At 32.6% G+C, this 21,313-nt stretch overlaps 1 protein-coding gene across 2 annotated transcripts in view; it reads right to left on the bottom strand.

Moving 5' to 3' along the window:
- Positions 1-21,313, bottom strand: part of Rh50 (Rhesus blood group-associated glycoprotein Rh50) — a 223,932-nt gene that overhangs the window by 51,764 nt on the left and 150,855 nt on the right. For both annotated transcript variants that reach the window (XM_075376958.1, XM_075376957.1), the window contains exons 2-4: positions 14,339-14,498; positions 10,610-10,799; positions 250-397 (exon numbers count right to left, since the gene is read on the bottom strand). In XM_075376958.1, the coding sequence (XP_075233073.1) occupies positions 250-397; positions 10,610-10,799; positions 14,339-14,498 (498 nt within the window). The remainder of the gene's footprint in view (positions 1-249; positions 398-10,609; positions 10,800-14,338; positions 14,499-21,313) is intronic.

Genomic DNA, 21,313 nt, shown 5'->3' with positions numbered 1-21,313 from the left:
CAGGAGTAGTCTACCTGAGTTTGTTCAAGACTACAAATTTAACGATACAGTTACATTGCACTGATAAGTCATTAATGACTTTAATTGTTGATGCGACTATAAAAAAAAGGATGAAATTATGTGTACAAATGAATTAATAAACATGAGGTGATATGAAATACTTATTACCTTTTTACTGTAATTGTAAAATAATTTTAAATATCATCCTTAATTAGAAAAAAAAAAATTATATTAAAAGCAGATTCTTACCTTTAAATGATGCTGAATGAATTCATTTCCAGAGAATAATATTGATTCAATTAATCCCATTATAATTAACTGTAATGGTGTTGTACGTCCAAGTAGGGCTCCCATTGATATTATAACTGTTGCTGCAGCTATATCTGCATTTAATAAACTGTAACAGAAAATTATTTTATAAATGAATATACATTTTTTTTAATATAAAATAATTATTTATTAATTATAATACATAATAAGCAGTATAAAATATAATTTCCTTATTTAAACTTTATCATCAAACCGATTTAACTTCGTTTTGTAATGTGATCCCAGTATTAGCTTTTTCACATAATTTAAGTGAAACATTTTGAAACGAAAAATTTCATCACATAGGCAATATAAATAGGCTTAAAATATGTCCGGGATTAGCCTAGACAGTCCTGCTTTTTAGTGCTATCTGGGGTAATGTTTGGGGTTGCAAAAATGTCAAAGGTTTGAGAATTTTATGACCGGTGAGGACTTTTTTTAATTTTAGAGCTACATATTTATCATTACTGTTTTAAACATTCTCTTATGGCCATGCATCTCTCAGCCGACCTTGGAGCAAGCAGTGACGTTGATTTTGATGGAAGCATGGCTACCGGTTTTGCCACAACTCTTTACTTAGTCATTTGGCAACACAACAGGGACAATATGTTTATGTAGTTTTCGTGTGTGAAGTAACTTGTCTACACATTTTTGATCATTTTATCTATATTCCTTGTTGTCTCATCATTTAGCAATGGGCGAAAGAAAATGTGTGTTTAATGTTAACCTGCAACAAGAATACAAATTTTTTAAATTGTGTAATGGCAGTTACAATAAATGTGTTTATTGCACACTATGTACTGGAGAATTTTCTGTTGCACATAAAGGAAAGGTGATATTGAAGATCACATGAAAAAAGCTAAACATAGAAGTGCTATTAATGCTACTGCTTCAGCAAACATAAAAGATTTTTTTTAAAGCCCAAGATGGGGAATAACAATAACAATGATGTGGAGTGTGCTGCTAAAGAAGCTACGTTTTCATACCACATTGCTAGACACAAACTCAGTTTCAAAACATCAGACTACACATCTAAACTGGTTAAAAAGTTATACTAGTCAAAATTTTTATCTGCTAGAACCAAAACCAAGGCATTTATTGTTAACGTTATTTCGCCATTTATATTTGATAATGTGTTGCGTTCTTTGGAAAACATTAATTATGTAACAATAACGTTGGATAGCTCAAACAGAAGTGAAGTAAAACTTATTCCGATTGTTTTAAGATATTTCAGTCTGGAGGAAGGAATTCAAGTTAAACTTTTAAATTTCGATGAAGTGTCAGGTGAAACTGTTCAAATTTTGACTGTATCTTTTTCAATGTGTAAAAAATACAAACTTGAAGAGTTGGATTTAAATATTGTTATACTGTATACAAGAATTGCAGAACTCTGTAGAAAAAAGAGCGAAATTGTTTTCTGCTAATCCTTTGAGCAGAATATAACGGGTGTTTCAAAAAGAAGTCAAGCCTTTGATTAAAAAGATAGAAGTCACGCATAGGTAAATTTTATTTTTCCCTACGTGTCAGTTGGCAATACTGTACTGAAGGTTTGCATCTTCTAACAGTTGAAACGTTCTTCTTATGTGCTAGTGCTAAACCAGTATAAATTCTTCTCTATGTGTTAACTATGTCGTTTTCCAAGGACAAATATGTGTTTATCATTGAGACTTATTGCGCGTTAAAATCTTAAAAACCAGTGAAAGACGATTTTCGGATAAAATTTCCCAATTCTTCAGTTTCTAATAAGTCGAAAATATCGCGTTTTATTAGTAAATTTCGTAAGAACAGGAGTGTACATGATCGGAAAAGCACAGGTCGACCGTCACTGTTAACAATAAAAGTTCTGAAGGATGTAAAAGAACGTTTGATTCGCTCACCCAGAAAATCTTAGAAAGTTAGCTTTATAGACTGTGCTTTTACTATCTACAGCTTTCAGGGCTACTAAAAAATTACAATCCCATCGGTATCGTTCTAGAACTGAAAGAAGTAGATCACGGAAAACGTTTACATCGTCGGTTTTTTTTGTCTTGTTGATGACAACGGTATAAAAAGTTTGGATCGTGTTTATTTCATTAGTAAGGCACGGTTTCACTTGGATGGCTAATTAACAACTAAAATTGCCGAATATGGAGCTCTGAAAAGCCTTCCGCGTTTCATGAACGACCATTACACGCACGTAAAATTGGTGTTTGGTGTGTGATCTGCCGGCGTCGTGTAATAGAGAATTTATTTTTTTCAAATCTGTAGACGGTATGGTTTATCGCAACTTAATCAAACATTTATTGTCATGTTAGATTTACACGAACAAGAATGCCAGTTCTAGCAGGATAATCCAATGTGTTATACTGATCTAATGAAACGCTGGGTATGTTACGGCAATTTTTTGGCCATCGTTTGATATCAAAATTGTTGTGACCGCCAAAATCCCTAGATCTTACACCAGGAGACCGTTTTCCTTTCAGGGTATTTAAAAAGTGTAGTTTTTAAAAACAATTCTCATACATTTGACGAATTGAAGGCTAACATTGAAAGTGAGTTATCAAACTTTACTGAGCAAAATTACGAAAAGTGGCTGCAAATGTGATGAAACGTGTACGAACTTGCATCGCGATCACAGGAAATCATTTTGAACATCTATTTTAAAGCTATCAAAGGTAATTTGAATATTGTTGTATAAGTATTTTATTAATATTAATATTTCTGTAATAAATTCACGTCGTCAAACAAAGGGGTTGCCTCCTTTTTGAAACATTCGTTATATTCAAATCAGTTTACCAAGGACACCAAAATGCTGGAAATATCCAGCTGTTGAGTGATCTTTTATTCTGTTCGCCAAAGAGACTAACTAAACAGTGAATATAATTACTCTTAGTAAAAGCAGTTGTTGACTGATGTCCCTTCGTATACATAACGTGTTGTTATAATAATAATATTACAAAACTGTTTAAAAACTTGGTTTATACTTTTTAGTCATACTTTAATCAAATTATTATCATAAATTGGATGAGTTTAATTATTAGGTTAATTTGGATTTCAAAAGATAACATCATATATTGAAATTTCTAATATATTTATAAAATATCAAACAAACATTTACTATACAAAGTAACGAAAAAGTGAAGTTTTTGATTATTGAAATACAATTGTAAACTAACAAAACTTTTTTTGTCGCTTATATACATTTTAAAAATTTACCCCGGTATGGGGGGGATGTTTGCAAAAGAAATGGTGGAATATTGTATTGTCACCCATCTTAGTACCTGTGCAAAGTTTCATCAATCGGCAATATTAGGAATTATGTTAAATTAAGGATGCAAAATTTGAGGACAAACGAAAGAAAAATTGAAAAAAACATTGCGAGTTAAAATAAAGCAAATAAAAATAATAAGACTGATTTTGTGAACAACAAATATAATTTTTTCTATATAGAAACTACGATTCCTCTATTACGCAGGAATATAATTATTTTATTAAAATTAACTATTTTTTTTCTTTTAAATAATTTATTTATTTTTTTAATTTTATAAATAAATTTTACATTCTGTTTGCACAAAAAATCCTTTGTATGTGTGTGCGAGCGCGCGTGAGTGTGCTTGATTAAACTAACAAAGAAGGTAATGTAAGTAATAGATATATGTTTAGTCGTTCTAAAAGATTTATTTTAAACAATAAACAAGTGAGTAGATTTAAGGATAATGAACAGCACGACTTATTTACCTTCTGAGTTTGGAGTGAGCTAAGCAGTTCAATTGAGTCACTCCTAATTTATGGACTGCAACATTTGTTAAAAAAATATATATATTATATAATGGTTGATTATTTATCTAATTAATATTTATACTTCATTTAAATTAAAATTTATTCTTATTTATATCACCAGAATTACCGTATTTTGCAAAAATTTTATCGAGAATTTCTTTTCAACCGTTTTAATGATGACCGATCATTATATATATAATAATAAAGTATTAATGTAATTGTATTTCATGAATATTATACTTGTAAAAATACGCGTACGTTAAGAATAACTAGTTTTCAATTCTTCAATCATTATATTTTTGTAATAAAATTATTCAAATATTTTATAAATTATCGGTTTATACTACTATATCTTTTGTAACTTATGTTCTTTTTCAGGTTTCTATAAAGCCTGAATACTTTAATTGTTATTTATCAGTATTATTATCACAACCATGAGGGTAACGAAGACTGCGGGTGAACAGGGGGCGGAGCTGTCTGACTGAAAGGGAATGGCGAGCTGTACGGCCCTGAGGAGCCCCTGGGTCGGCTCCGAGATTTGCATGGGCCCCGGGGGTCTCCCTGGCTAATAATAAAATAAAATATATAAAATCTGGAAGAGAAAAATAAATAATTATATAGTATTTATAAACAGAAAGTACGTCTCCAGTGTTTAAATAAATGTCACTTAGAAGCTGGTAGGGTAGAATAAATATCAACGTCACGTTATAATTATTAATATGATGGAAAAAATACACAGCATCAGTTGTCATAACAAAACAACAATTTACGTCACTTTATATTAAAGAAAATGTATGCTGTTTATGTGACACGAGTTCAACTGTCCTTTATCCTTATTATAATACGAATATTGCTACAAAGTTGTAGAAATGTTTGTCGCTTGTAATTTAGAGTACGTTTTTTGTTTCTAATATTAATTTTTTTGTTCTCTGTTTTTTGTTTTTTATTTTTCCTAATATCTACTTTTATACGGATTATATGTACTTTGGCAGTTATTGTTGTTCATAGATTGATATTAAGAAATTATGGCAATGTAATTAATTGCCATATAATATTAATTGATAGATTTCGTCATAAAATATTTATTTTTTATTTTAAATCTTCATTCATTTATACAGCAACAACAGGCTGACGCTCAGTAATAGTTACTGCAATGAATAATAATGAATTTTGTAGCGTGTGAAAAATGTCACGCTTGACCGGGAAGTTTCTTTCTTCTTTCCATTCCATCCCATAAAAAAGGATGTTACGTGGATTTTTTGTCTGTCCTATGTGCTCACGTTTTTATTTTAGCTGCTATTGGCGCAGAGCAGATCAATGGTGGTGCGCCGGGCGGCTGCGCGCAGCGCACGAATGATTCATTCGTTCGAATGATTTATACATCTTGATACGAACGATTTATCTAAAATTGTATTTGTGGTTTTGGTGATAAAAAACAGCTAAAAATGTTTAGAATTTTGAAGCTTTTCGTTGTAAAGGTTTTTTATTGTTGTTTTTAGTACGCTAAATTCATGGACGTTTTTAATTACAGTTGGCAAAAACATTTAACAGCAGAATCATGTGTAATGAAATATAAACCATGTAACATTTTCTCGTCGGGCCGTAGGCCCGCTTATTTTTTAGTATATATTAATAAACCATTTAAAAATCCCTCCAATAAAGACACATGATGCGTTGGTTTATTTGTTGTACGTGCTCAAATTTTAATTCTAGCTGGCGCAAAGCGGACCACGTGGTGCGCCGGGCGGCTGCGAGCAGCCGTTGTTGAGCGCTACCATGTAGCGGAAAAAATAAACTAACAACTGCATAATAAATTGTATTTTATACTATAAACAGTACGTTTAGTTGTTTACATTAATATTTATTATACTATACTTATTGTGTTACATTATTTTTTACATCTTGTTAAAATAAAAACTATTGTTGACATAACTTTTTTGAGATTTTTTATAAAAATAAGTATAGAAGTATCATGCTTCTTGATACAAACGATGTATATGTATATATATATATATATATATTATGTAAATGTATTAATCCTTATTTCATTATATTTCTGTCGATCATGGCAACAAAAATATAATTAAGTAAAATTACTAATTTTTTACTTCCTTATACTTACAAAAAATTTCGGTTTTAACATTTCAACGGAAATATTCATTTTGACCATCCCTGAATCCATTTTTACTAGTTTCGGTGTGATGTCTGAACGTACCTCTGTATTTCGCATAACTCAAAAACGATTTTTTTTGTCTTCAGTCGTTTGACTGGTTTGATGCAGTTCTCCAAGATTCCCTATCTAGTGCTAGTCATTTCATTTCAGTATACCCCCTACATCCTACATCCCCAACAATTTGTTTTACATATTCTAAACGTTGCCTGCCTGCACAATTTTTTCCTTCTAGCCGTAGAATGTTGAAATTTTGGATTTACGACTGTTGTAACAACTAGTTGTGTACCTCCCCTTTTGATTGCAATACACTGAACCAAAAGTTTCTAAAAAAGCCTAAATTCAAAAAAATTGAATTTTGGGCTAAAAATTTAAAATTCTTTTAATTAAATTTAAAAAAGTACTCGGTATGTTTTATACTTGATTAATTTACAATAAATTCCCGAAAATTCTCCCATTGACATCGATGCACTTTTCACTTCGTTTCCTTATATTTTCTGTCGCTTTTCTAATGATATCTTGGGGTTTCTTGTTGAATGCAATTCCACTGAGAATACAAGCGATCAGTTCATCACGTGTCTACGTTTTGATTGTATACCTTGCATTTCATCTAGCCTCATAAACGGTAATCGAAGGGTGTAAGTTCGGTGATCTAGGGGGCCAGTTATCTGTCCCCTACGTCCAATCCATTTACCAGTAAATTTTTTCATCTAAGAATTGTCTTACTTTATTTGTGAAATGTGTTGGTGCTCCATCAAGTTGATAGTACATTTAAATTCGTTTCGCCAGTGAAAAATTTTCAAGCACTATAAGAAATTCATTGTTTAAAAATTCCACATTTTAAACGTCTTTCATGGTTGTCTTTCATGCCACATCAAACGTTCGCCGAAAATCGTTACTGAAAATTTGAATGTGGGTTTTCTTAAGATCACAGAAGTGAATTCCGTGTGTTGTTTATGCCATTTCGGGCAAAAGTACTTATTTTCATAACATCGTCTGAAAATAGCATGAACGGAATTGAGCGGTAGTTATTCTTAACTGATTTACAAAACTGCAATCGTCTGGCATGTTCACCAATCTGGAGGTGTTGGAACTTTTTGTACATGATAAGGACGTAGTCTGTTAGCATGTAATGTCTTCCGAAGTAAATTTTGTGGAATATTGAGTCGTGTAAAAATTCTTCGCGTGATCGTTGTAGGACTAAACTGTATCACCTGAAGAATGTTTTCCTTTTTATCATCATGTACCGGTTGTCGTTCACGTGAAACATGAGTGCTGGGAAGTGTACTATTTTCCCAAAAATTATTAAAAATTCTACAAAATACTTTACGATTTGGAACTACTCTTCCAGGATACCTACGTTATCTTACACCGCAGCTGGAGAATTTCCATCGCAAAAGCCGTATACATAAATCATATCAGCATATTCTACTGCACAGGAAGAAACTACATTTTCAAATACACGGTGGAGTTCCGCAGGGCTCTGTTCTGGGGCCGTTGTTGTGGCTGGTGATTATAGATGAACTCCTTCAGAAGGAGTTTCCTGTCGGCGTCCAGGTCCTGGCTTATGCAGATGACCTTGCAGTCCTCGTAGAGGGAAGGACGGTCTTGTAGGTGCGGGAGAGGGTGTATGCGGCCATCGACACTATACAGGAGTGGTTGAGGTCCAGGGGTCTGCAACTGTCTACGGAAAAATGCCGGTGTATTGCCTTTACGGGTAGAAGAGTGTTAGAACCGTTCAATATTTCCATCAACGGTCATGCTATAGAAGAAGCGAATAACATCAAGTACTTAGGAGTTATCCTCCAGAAAAACGGTAGATACACCGAGCACATAGTCAATGTATGCAACAAGGCAGAAAGGATGATAAAAAGTCTAAACATCATTATGTCATCGCAGAATGCCCCTCGGGCCTCAAAGCGCCGTTTACTGGCGACCACCGTCGTGTCTTCGCTTATGTATGCCGTTCCGGCCTGGTGGCGCTCTATCGCCATCAGACGCAACAAAGAGAGACTGGCGAGGACGCACAGGTGTGTGCTCCTAGGTGTTGTGTCCGCATACAGGACAGTGTCCTATGCCGCCCTGTGCGTGTTATCGGGTACACCTCCTATTGACCTAATCGCAAAAAAGAGGGTGGAGAGGGCACAAGGCAAGCCAGAACAAGAGGTCAGGGATGCCGTTTATAATATCTGGCAGGAAAGATGGTCGCAGGAAGCTGTGGGTCGATGGACGAGAACCCTCATCCCCAACATCAAGCCATGGTTGTCGAGAAGATTTGGTGAGGTTGATCATCACCTATCGCAGTTTTTTTACAGGACATGGTTCCTTCAATAACTACCTGGACAAAATAGGCAAGAGAGAAGAGCCAATTTGCAACTACTGCAACGAGATAGATGATGCTGAGCACACCTTTTTTGAGTGCAATAGGTGGGACACACTTAGACATAGTAAGGCACTCACAGGTATAACTCCAGAGACAACAATAGACTACATGCTAAGAAGCGAGTCAAACTGGAATAATTTTGCTAGTTTTGTTAGACAAGTTGTTCTACAGAAATTCTCCGATGAGAGAAGACAAGGTGTTGGCTAGAATAGGACTGGGTGGACAGCCTTGCTGGTGAGGTCCAGCATGCTGCGGTGTATTGGCACTGATGAGCCACCAAGGACTCCACGGGTAACAGTCAGGCAACAGCACACTGAATACTGAAGGGACCCGGCGCCGCGTCGCGGCGAACTGGGTCTGGCGTGGTGTAATAATGTGGTGTATTAATATTGCCCTTTTGGGTCCCCAAGGGGGCAATATTGATAAAGAACTCTCAAAAAGAGCTAACCGGTAGGCCGACCTGCCTTGCCAGTATATAGCCGGTAGGTGGGGAGGCCTATTTGAGTTTAAAGACACTCCCCTGGGCGGCGTAATATCAAGTCGGTCCGGCCCAGGGGAGCTGAGAAAAAAAAAGAAAAAAAAGAAGCATATTCTACTTCAGTGAAGAGACGCATCATTTTTTAAAATAAAACAGAATTTCTCCTTCTTAAATTCAGATTCAATTTGAAAACTGTAGGTATAGTTTAGAGTACATAAACACAAAAACAGTGCATAACTTGATTCTCAAAAATATTTAAATATAATCAAAATGATGTCAAAAACAACTAAATCGCCTAACGTTTATTATTAACACGCTTTAAGCACAATATGACGACAATAAGTAGCATTCAAATTAATTTCGACGCACAGGCACTACACTGTCCATGCACGAGGCACTACAGTTAGTGTTGCCTACCTAATTTTTTAAAGGTATAAATTTAAGCTGTTTTTAGATTTTACAAAAAGTTAATTTATTTTTTTCATAAATTTTATTACATTAATCTTCTCGGAATTAAATTCTGTACAAGTTTTAATAAATAAAAATGATTTATGAGTTTTACCTAAAAAAAGGTTTTTCGTTAACGAATTTTATTAGTTGAATATCATGAAAAGTACGGGAAGTACAGTTCTGGGACCTGTTTTACTCAATATTTCAGGTCAAGTTTGTCGATAATAAAACGCCTTAATAATTTTAGTATGACTTCAATTCACCGAGAGAATTGAAATCCGGGGGAAACTGGATTCTGGTTGCCGTAACTCGATAACTAAGCGATTTTCGATAAACATATGTTTGTATGAACTATTTTCCTTAATTCAAACTCTAGATTCAGTTCTAACAAATTATTTTCCTTTATTCCTTAATCATTCTGTATTATAAAAAAGGGGTAAAAAAACACAGTACTAAAAAACCTGTATTTGAAATCATTGAAAAATTATTGTAAGTTGGCAGTTTTTGTTTTAAATTTGGGGTTGATTTCTAAAATTCAAAATTTGATGTAGTTCTAATAGTATTATTATTTTTTAAGTTCTGCAGCATTTTGTTTTAGTCAGATTATTAAATAATTTTTTAAAGTTTTTTTTTTTTTAATAATTTTGATTCTTTTTCTATAAAAGGAAATAAGTGTTATGGTTAAGGTTAAAAAAAATCAATGTTAGTTTTTCGTTTAATTACTAAGGAGAGGTATAGTTTTAAGCTTTAATTAAATGCATGGAAACTTTAACAAGATCATTGCTAGCTAGTTGTTTTATATTTTTTGTGATAACAAAGGAGTACGTAAACATTTCTAAACATAAATAAATCCAATATAGAAAAATTGTTTTAAGAACTACATTTTTTATATGCCGTTTCCTAAAGGAACAACGTTTTCAAAGAGTAATTGATTTTTTTTCTTTTTTAGGTAAAACATCAGTTTAAGTAGTCACACTAGCCAAATCATTTTTAATTAATTATAATAAATATTTTTTAATATTTAATTATTTTTTTATATAATGATGCTAACGAAACTTACCTCATTAAATCTACAGGTATTTTATGATCCGATTTATTTATTTTGAAAACTCCTTGACATAATATTGACCACTGTATCATGACTGACGTTAATAAAAATGTAAAACCAACTGAACTAAACCCATATTTTCTTAGAAATGTCATCAGAAATCCAAAACCGATGAATATCATTACGTGTACATCCTGAAACACTTTATAAATAAATACAATAACATAAATTAATTTATAAAATATAGAATATAAGTTTTATATATGTTGAGTATATAAAACAACAGTTTTTATATAATAGAGCATTACAAAACAAAAACCTTATTTGTGAAGAGATCTTACGAACTATTCGATGAAAATAATTTATTTTATAATATCTTATATTTTGTTCTTTTCAGCTTTGAAAACTTAATTTTTAAAAAATTTATTTAAGACACATAAACCTTATTTGTTATTAGCGACACCTAGTGCGTCACATGTGTATGATATTAAATTGCAGAATGTTGCTTGTAGCAATAAGTTCCAGGGGTTTAACCCAGATTTAGAAGACATATGTCTAATTATAACTTGTTACTTATAATTTAAACTTATATTTATAATGCTGAAAATCGAGGTCGTGTTGGTAATTAAGAATTTTTTCACAATTTATCACCACCTTATTTAAGCACTTTTCTTTTAGATCTTGAGGTATCTTGTGTTTTATTCTTTGGTAGTACATCCTGGCTTATACAAATAGATAATTCTGGGGAATATTCACGTAGATTTCGCTCTTTTTTCAATATGAATGTGCGTGGTTGGGAAACGAGCATGCAGAATTTTCTTCATAAGTATTTTTCCATATTTGATGGAGTTTTTGAGGTTTTATTTGTTGCCATTTTTTGTTCCAGCTATCGACTACTTTCTTTTTGAATAGCTTTTGAGCTTTTTTAAAGGTCGACAAAATTTTCAATTACAGAGAATGTTCGTGAGATTCAACAGCTTGTTTAGCCAACTTGTCTGCTTCCTCATTCGGTTTTTTGCCTAAGTGGAATGTTTGCGTGTCACTTTGGTGGCATGTCTTCAATGACTATCACAATCTTCTTTCCATTGGCCGAAAGATAATAATATTACTTTTAATAACTGTTATATGAATTCTGAATATTTAATAGAAAAACCTAAAAATATAGTAACATCATTTACATTGTTAAACTAAAAAAAATCACATGACTTTTGGCGGGAAGTTAAGTTAAGACGCTGGGTTATTTAAATGAGGAATTTTAAATTGTATTTTAAAGAAGGACTTTTAATTTTTAAAAGTCCTTCGGACACCTGCACACAGCTCCTGGTGTCTCACTCGGCTCCATCTACGCTAAAAGCAAAGCTTTACTTTACGCTGGTTCCCACTAGAAAGGTCAGTCTAGTATCAGCTATCAGAGACTCAACATGTATTTAACAGTCATATATTATTAATTTATAACAAAGTTACATATTTGAAGCATAAGTTTGAATATTATAATAAAAATAATTTGGTATGCAATTAAAACATAGATTTTTATTTATTTTAATGAACAAGTGAATAAAATTATACTTAGAATAATTTAAACCCAACCGAGGTATTAAACCAAGGCGGAAAATTATTCGACATTTTAATTTTGTTTCAAAGTAATTTTGGTTCATGTAAACCTGTCTGAATCATAAAAAATAATTAAAATTAAATTTTCTGGTTTTCTGCCTTTTTCCCGGTATTTTGATTTAAACGTTCATAATTTCGTTAAAAAATTGTTAATTACATACATTTTTTTAAATTTTTTCCTAATGTGTTCGTTGCAATCTGTTCAACTAAATAAAGTACTCTCTACCCACAGCTCAATGAGATGAGGATGATATATATGACAAGTAAATGAGGTGTAGTTTTGTACAAATGATTCCTGAAATGTATGGGTAATTTAACTCCAACGACAAAAATATACTGGTATCCGTATTCAATGTCTAATATTCAAATCCGTATAAAAGTAACTAACTTTTACTTGGATTTGAACCTTCGACTTCGAAAATCTGCTGTTAAACAACTGATTTGCGACAACGAGTTAACCACTAAACCAGTCCGATGGGCATATACATTTAAGAACAAGATTATTTTAGTGTTTTTAATAATTAAAATTATTTCTCACGATTGGTTTTAAAGTCGTTGTACAGTATACTTTATAATTATCTGGTGCATTCTGTTCTTTCAGCGTTAGGTTGGTTGCCGTGGTTCGTTGGGCGTTGTTCAGTAATAAACCAAGACGTCAGTTGTTGAGTTATGATTAAATGTGCTTCAATTCGTTTATCGGACTCAATAGTTGCGAGAAACGTAATGGTTCTTTCAGTAGACGAAAGCATTTTTCTCGTTGAACACGTCTTTCGTTAAGGTGATAATTATACTGATTTAATGAAACACAAACTTTTCTGAAAAGTTTCCAAATTTTTCTGTTCCTCACAGTAATAAGTTCAAACTCTTATCGAAAAATTTAAGGCAACAGGTTTTGTTAAAGACGCTGATCAAAGTGAAAGAATACGTAAACTAAACGTACAAGTAGCTATTTGATATTTTGGATAATGACCGGAAGACCAACTAAGTCAATGTAGGAATTGACTAAAAAAAAAAAAAATAAACTGGAAAAACAATGCCAACAATTTTCTAAGTTTTAATTGGTTCTATTGGTTTTTTGGTGCTGTGTTAGCACAGCAGCAAAATATCGGACATGCTACCGCACATAAAGCTGTAAGAAAAGAACTGAAACTTTTCTCCTACAAAGTAATCTGTGTTCAAGAACTAAAACCTACAGATCATGTCAAAATACTAAATTACTGTCAACGGTTTAAACATTTTATTGATCAAAATTTCGTAGGTATCCTCGACATTATTATATTTTTTATAGATAAATCGCGGTTTTATTTGAGAGGGTATATTAACTCACAAAATACGCGATTGCGGTCGACAACTAACCCCAGTGAATTAGACGAACAATCTTTACACGAAGCGAAAATTGGAGTACGGGTCTGTGTGAGTGGAACGCGCGTAGCGGGTCCAATATTTTTTTGAAAATACAGTTAATAGTGATCGTTATTGTGCTGTTTCAATAAACTTCATTAGTTAACAGAAGTGGAAATCAATCACGGTTTGTTCCAACAATATGGAACCACAGCGTACACAGCTAACAGGTCAAGATATTTTACGAAATGTCTTCGGTGAACGAATCATTTCGGGGGGGTTTGTGGCCTGCATGATCGCCCGATCTGACTCCTTCAGATTACTTTCTATGGGGAGTAGTGAAACAAGCATCGTGAAAGATCACGCACGATTGACGAAATATAAACCGCAATAACGGCATACATACGAGATATTCCAGTACATAAGCTGGTTGAAGTATTTGAAAACAAATTGAAACGTGTGCAGTATTGGATTGATGGTGGGGGTAGGTCATTTTTCAACACCTTTTATAAACTATTCCAGTTATTGTAATATCCGTTTTTATAAAATAATGAAATAAAAATACAAAGTAATAATTAAAAATTTTTATTACACTTCCATAATTCCAGGGTACAGCAACGGATGTCTAAACTGTTAATGAAATGTATACTGTATTTATCGGTTAATTGAATCTTACATATCATTTTCTGACAGATGTGCAAGATTCCGAAAATTTTTAATGAAAATTCTTTTTTACTTCAAAAAACTCTTACCTTAAAATTATTATCTATTATAATATTATTTACTTACCAGGATATTTACTTATTAAAATCTTTGTTGCTGTTACTTTATCTATATCAGGATAAACTGCATCTACTTCTTTATGATATCGTAACAGGAATATAGATAATATTATAATGATCGCTTGAAGCATTAATAATACACCCATTGAGCGTACAATCGCCTCCATCTATAACAAAAATTAATATTATACAGTTATATTCTACAATAATGATAGACGAGTTGTATTGTTTATTTCTAATGGATTGTATTCAAATCAACCACATCAATTAACGTTTTAAACTTATATCAACTGATTGGCGTACTATAATGTATTTATAAACTCAACTAACTGCAAATAAATCAATAGAAATTACGTTTTTCTTAACGTTACATATATAACTGTGAAGAAATGCATGATATTTTTCAGAATGATTATTCTGTTTCACAGTGTGGCTATTATTTCGTGTCAAGATCGATTGAAATTATTCGTCACTAACATACAGTTTCGATTTATGAAGTAATTCATATACAAATTACGTCCTAACACTTCATTAACTATACAAAGTGATTCACCGAGAGTTGTCGGCACTTTCTAAGCTTATTCTAATAATGAAAATGGTTCGTACAAACAAAAATGGGTCCGCCGACCGCTCTGTTAACGAGTTACGGCTAGGGAAATATTTCGCTCTGATTTCTGGGCAAAGAGTGAAATAAAACCATACTGAAATTCTAGGAACCTAAATTAAGAGATAAACTTGTTTTTTGACCTGAAAAATTGAATAAAAGAGTTTCCAGAACCATATTTTCAGTAATTTTCATAATATATGACGGTAAAACAGAAAAAAATTGTCTAAAAACAGGGTTTTTTTTACGTTTGTAGTATAGAAAATTTGTTAAATGACTAATAAATTCGTAAAATTTATATTTAAACTTGTAGAAAACTTAATTCTGAAAAAATTGATGTAAAATAATCCAGTTAAAAATAAATAAAAGTTGAAGAAATTTGATTTTATTACTAACAATTACCGTATGAAAACGAAGGGATTACAAAGCATGTTTGATTTCCTACTAAGTGCAATGATACAAAAAATAGTGTTGTATTAAAGATAAAAACAAAAATAAAAAAATTAAGTAAAATAAAAAAAAAAACCAGGGCTAATTTTTATGTACCTTTCTCAAATTCTCTTTGTATAGGACTATTTTAAATGAATTTTCTGAATTAAATTCTCTAAAAGTTTTGTTAATAAATTTTGTGCATTTATTAGACATTTAAAAAAATGTTTGTATTACAAACTTAAAAAACGTGTTTTTAGATAATAAACTTTTACATTCCCGTCTAGCACTATAGCTTCAGAAGGGAAAATATTGTAATCGGTTCAATTTGGGCATATGCGGTTTTCACCGGATCTTTACATTTTGACATCTAAGGAACCCCCCCAAAAAAAAACATGATGGAAATTTTCCGGATGTTCGTATGTACATGTGTTGTTTTGTGTCGCACCCTAAATCATCTTATATTTTCAGAACTATTCGACCGATTTTGACCATAACTGGTCAAATTACTTCTATATATGGGGCATTGATGCCATTAAAATTTCAGTTTATAAGGTCAAGACGATGAGGCTGTAGAGCAAGTTTACCCTCAGTATCTTGAGATTTCGGTATAGTGTCATTAGTAACCCCTCTCACCACAAGGAGCACTAATGTAGCACTGATGTACAGCTACTGTAGTCGTCTTTCTTTCCTTTTTTCTGTTTAGGATCTTTTCTTTCTTTTTCCTGTTTAGCCTCCGGTAACTACCGTTTTTAGATAATACTTCAGAGGATGAATGAGGATGATATGTATGAGTGTAAATGAAGTGTGGTCTTGTACATTCTCAGTTCGACCAATCCTGAGATGTGTGGTTAATTGAAAACCCAACCACCAAAGAACACCGGTATCCACGATCTAGCATTCAAATCCATGTAAAAATAACTGGCTTTACTAGGACTTGAACGCTGGAACTCTCGGCTTCCAAATCAGCTGATTTGGGAAGACGCGTTCACCACTAGACCAACCCGGTGGGTTAATCTGTTTAGGCTCTGGATTGCTATATTGTAACGTCATAGGTGAGAAAAAAAAAAAAAAAAAAATTAAATGATAAGAAATGATTAAATTAAAGATAATGTAAATTAAAGAATGATTAGAATTAAATAAATGATTAGTATTTAAAGTGTAAAAAAGTATCTAAAGTGGCCGCTATTACTGCTACACCCGCGCTAGTAAAATACGGTATGCGCATGCGCTTAAGCTAGAATCATTGAATTAATTAAAAAAATATTTTATTAAAATAAAATGATAAGTATTTTAAATTAAGTTGTGAGTGTAAGCCGTGCATCAGAAAAAAGCCGCATGACAGGAAAGTCCTACTACTATGTTGTCAGCTTTTTTGTTTTATATCGAATATTATGACAACTACTGGAAATATGGCTCTGAAACGGTTTTATTCAATTTATCAGGTCAGAACCGATATGAAACCATCAAGATTACAACTTAATTTGGGTTTCTATAATTTCAGTATAATTTTATTTCACTCTTTGCCCAGGAGTCGGGTGAAATCTTTCGTTAGCCGTAACTCGCTAACAGAGCTTTTCCGGATCCACGTTTATGTGAACTTTTTTTATTATTTTCAGGTAGATGAACTAAGAAATCGTCGGTAACACTTCGTGAATAACTCTGTAAATTTTTTATCTTATTGAGTGACGGCAGTGCAAATAGTTCCCTTTTTTCCGAGAGTACATTGATTTATTACTTTAAACTATATATATATATATCCTAGGATTTATTTTAATTGTGATATACGTGAAGCACCTGAACTAAATCAGGAACTGTTATGGTTACTTTCTTTGAGAGTATTGATGTTCATTATCCTTTGATATCTATAGAGAATAGAGTAAAAATATTTTTGTAGTGCTGCATATTTTAGTATTTTAATAAGAATATGCAGTCTTAAAAAATCACTCCTTATCTTCCATAATAAGCTTGACGTGTAACACTGGATTTTTTTGGGAATGGTTTTTCCAATTTACAGTCGCGGATTATTTATTATTTCAAATATATGCAACGGATTAAAAATGAAATAGTTTTTTAAAATCTTATTTTCAAACGTTTTTTTAAAATTATTTCTATCGTAAATAAATCATTTCCTATTATATTTTAGATTTTCGTAATGGAAATGTAGTAATTTCCAGAAATATATGCGATAAGAGATCACTTACTCCATAATACTTCAAATCCTTCATATTTTTCTTCATAAAATATAATTGATTGTAGTTGAACAATATTGTAATCCAATCAGTAGCATAATCAGCTGCTAAGCTAAAAATTCATTGTGTATTATTCAGCGTATGTAGTATTAATGTTTTATGTACCTGGATCATGTATGGCACCAGTTGGGTATGGGCGAGATATATTATGCGCCATGCTGCTGTAGACGGTGCAATCATTATTATAGTTATTGTGTAGGTTAAGGTTTTAATCAAGTAAGCCAAATACGTAAGGGTGAGTCACGGAGTATCGTATTGGAAATCATATGTATAATTCCGTAGGTTTAAGTTGTTTGCATATATATATAGGGATATTGAGTGGCTGCCGCCAGGGAGTCGGACGTATTATAACAGCCAAGCGCTAAGGCAAGATGGATGTCCTATAGACTGGGGGCTGGGGTACGGTTATTGGGAATAATGAAGGGGATACAAAAAATGTATTAAAGAAATTAGAAAAAAAACCAAACGTGGTCTCCGTGTAGGGCCAGGGACGCAGCCTCTATGCCTAGGGTGTTCGGGCCTACTCACGCGCAAGAGTGGGTGGGTCGGAGCTCCCCAATGATGACATAGGGGACCCTCGAGGTATGTACGGGGGGGGGGGGACGCGTAACTGTGAAGGGCATGCGAAATGCGTGTCTGGATCAGGTAGGATATGTATGGTCAGGAAGGGTATCTCCCTTGTAAAGAAACATTCTGATCACCGGAAGAAGTGATTAGTATGTTTTCAAGGAGGCTCAGGAGACCACGATGGGATGTTCGAGTACGGACAAGCTAGGGAGGGTAGACTGCGCTGTAACGACACCCTGAGGCGACTATGTTAAGCTTTTTAGCGTGGGCTGGTCGTCTTGGGGGAGTTTAAAAAAAGAATAAAAAAAAAGTTACAAATTCAAAATTTATCTTTTCTGTAATTAACTCATAGTGTATAGATACTTCCAGAGTTGGTCTCTTCAAATGATAAAAAATAGAACCTCCTTAAAGGATTACCTTTTAACCTGAAAGGGATGTACAGGTTTTTCCATAAATTCCTAGTTATTTTCTAGGTAATTTATGCTAAATTATAGAATTCTTATTATACAGCGAACTGAAAATTGCGGTTCTGTTCAAACTTTAGCTAATATGATAAAAAAAGCTTCGAGATTACATAGAAAAAATATATTTTCTTTTAGTAAGCGCGTATTGAATGATACTGTACTGCATATTAATTTTGAATTAATAAATATGTACAGAGTGATCCAGGCGGGGATGGAAATAATTTGGAAACTTATTTTAACAATAGATATAAGAAAAAAATTCAAACAAATATATTCGCTTTGTTATTAACTCATGGCTAGCGAAAAATTTCGCACGGATTTCAGTTCCACCGATGAAATGAGGTCATACTGAAATTTTGAAGGCGTTATATTACATAAGGGAAAACTTAATGTTTTCTTATGTTTTTCGACCTGAAAAATCGAATAAAATAGGTTCCAAAATTTTATTACCCGTAGTTTTCAAAATAGCCAAAGTAAAACAGAAAAATTCGGTGACAAGTACAATAACTTTGTGATATAAAGTTAAGACCTTATTTGGACGAGGGAACTTTATCGCTAGGTGTAACTCGATAACAAAACGTTTACGATGTTTGTATGAAGTTTTTCCCTTATTTCAAGCTCTAGAATCACTTCTCAAATTATTTCCCTTTCCTCCTGAATCATTCTGTACATAATAAGTTTTGCATATTAATGATTTAAATAATCCAATTTATTTTCATTAGCATAATTTAAATTGTAGTGTACTAAATTTATTGATATTTTTCTACGATAAAATTAAATATTTTCAATCAAAGTCAAGTTATATTACAGTAATTACATTGAAATGTAATATGATAAATTGATATGTGAAATTATACGGTACATTTATTGCATCTGGTAAGCGATGATAATTTTACAGTCAAGAAGGTCTTATTTAAAGTCGGAAGGCAGGAAGGAAAATGGATAGAAGGAAATTTGTAAAGATCCTTTACCATGACGATGAACAAGAAGCGAGTGTGATGCGGTACGGTAGAATGATGAAACCGATTATATATTTCAAGCGAGCGTCAATGTTGAAACTAAAATTCAACGACGAAACACGATGGGTAAAATACGATGAGATAATTCAATTTTGTAAGCGACGAATGACAGATTGAAGTGTTAATTGGAGTGGTGTAAAATATGACGATGGGGTGGGATTTTATGTTGCTTTAATCTCTTCCTCTCTTCATCACGTGGTCTTGGCGTTACATCTTCAAGCCACTTTAAAAATTCTTATGTCAAGTGATTTTAACTGAGAGGGTGTTCCTCTGCTCTAGAATTATATATTTTATGTAATTACGTTAAGATTTAATACGTTGTACGTAATAAATAAATAAAATTTATAGATAATAATAATAAAAACATAATAATTAATTATTTTTAACGAGTTTTAAAAGATTAACCGTATTTTACTTCAAAATATTTCTATAAAGTAGAAAACAAGAAAGCGCTAAAAAACCATTCACAAATAAAATTATTTAAATCTACGGTCATTTCGAAACGTATCGGAACTTAAGTATCTCGAGAATGAAAATCTGTCCAATAAACTGCAGACTTTGATTTTATTTCCTTCTAAAAAGGATTTATCCTTCTTATAAAAGTGGCGGTTATGTATCTTGTCGTGTTTATTTATAATTTTACTGCATTATGGAAGGTAGGACTGCGATCCGTTCTACATCATAGATCTTTTGGAAATATAATAAGGGTAGTGTCGCTTAAACACATCATTTGCCCCGGTACAATCCTTTTTCAATATTCGCTGTAACTGCAATGGTACAAGGACCGAGGATGATCTAACGGCATTGCTCCTTATAGGTCTCTATTTTTAGCGTTTGTACACTCACTGTACGATGAAAACTGTGTAAGGTTGATTTATGATGGCCGCTCTATGTTGGTTTGGATCGACCATTTTGATTGTTAAAAAATCATGGTAATTCATTAAAAAATAAACAATACCTCAGAAAAAAAATACAACACGAATATTTTACCATATTATTATATAAAATAATACAGGATTATCATAAAAGAATGGTGCGATTTTGAACATGGTTTAAATTAAAACAGAATTACTTACAGTTTATGTTTTTTATTTTTCAAATTTGTCGTCTCAAACATTTTTTTACATAATTAATAAATTTCAATATGTGCGCCCTTAGTCGCTCAACAAATGTCCAAACGATACTCAACTTCTCTCCAAACATTAGTTAACATTACTTCGTTAACGGTTGTCATTGCTTCATTAATCCTGTTTTTTAAGCAATTTAGGTCGCGAATTTTTTGTGTATAAACAACGCTTTTTATGTACCCCACAAGAAAAAATCGCAAGGTGTCAGGTCTGGACTCCTTGGAGGCCAAAGTATGGGTCCTTGCCGGCCTATCTATCGATCTCCAAATTTTTCGTTCAAAGCGTCCGTGACCGATGCATTGAAGTGCGGGGGAGCACCATCTTGTTGGAAATGAAGTCGATGAATGTTTTCGAGTTCATCCGGCTGAGGAAAGCAATAATCGGTTAACATGTTAAGATACATAACTCCATTAATTGTTTTTTCAGCAAAGAAGAAAGGCCCTATTACACGATTTTTCATCACACCACACCAAACATTAACTTTAGGCGAATCGCGTTGTTTCTCAATAATTGCGTGTGG

The sequence above is a fragment of the Lycorma delicatula genome, chromosome 10 (assembly GCF_047948215.1).
Source record: "Lycorma delicatula isolate Av1 chromosome 10, ASM4794821v1, whole genome shotgun sequence".
NCBI lineage: Eukaryota > Metazoa > Arthropoda > Insecta > Hemiptera > Fulgoridae > Lycorma > Lycorma delicatula.
The sequence above is the reverse complement of the archived record's forward strand: the minus strand, read 5'-3'. Positions and strand labels throughout refer to the sequence as shown.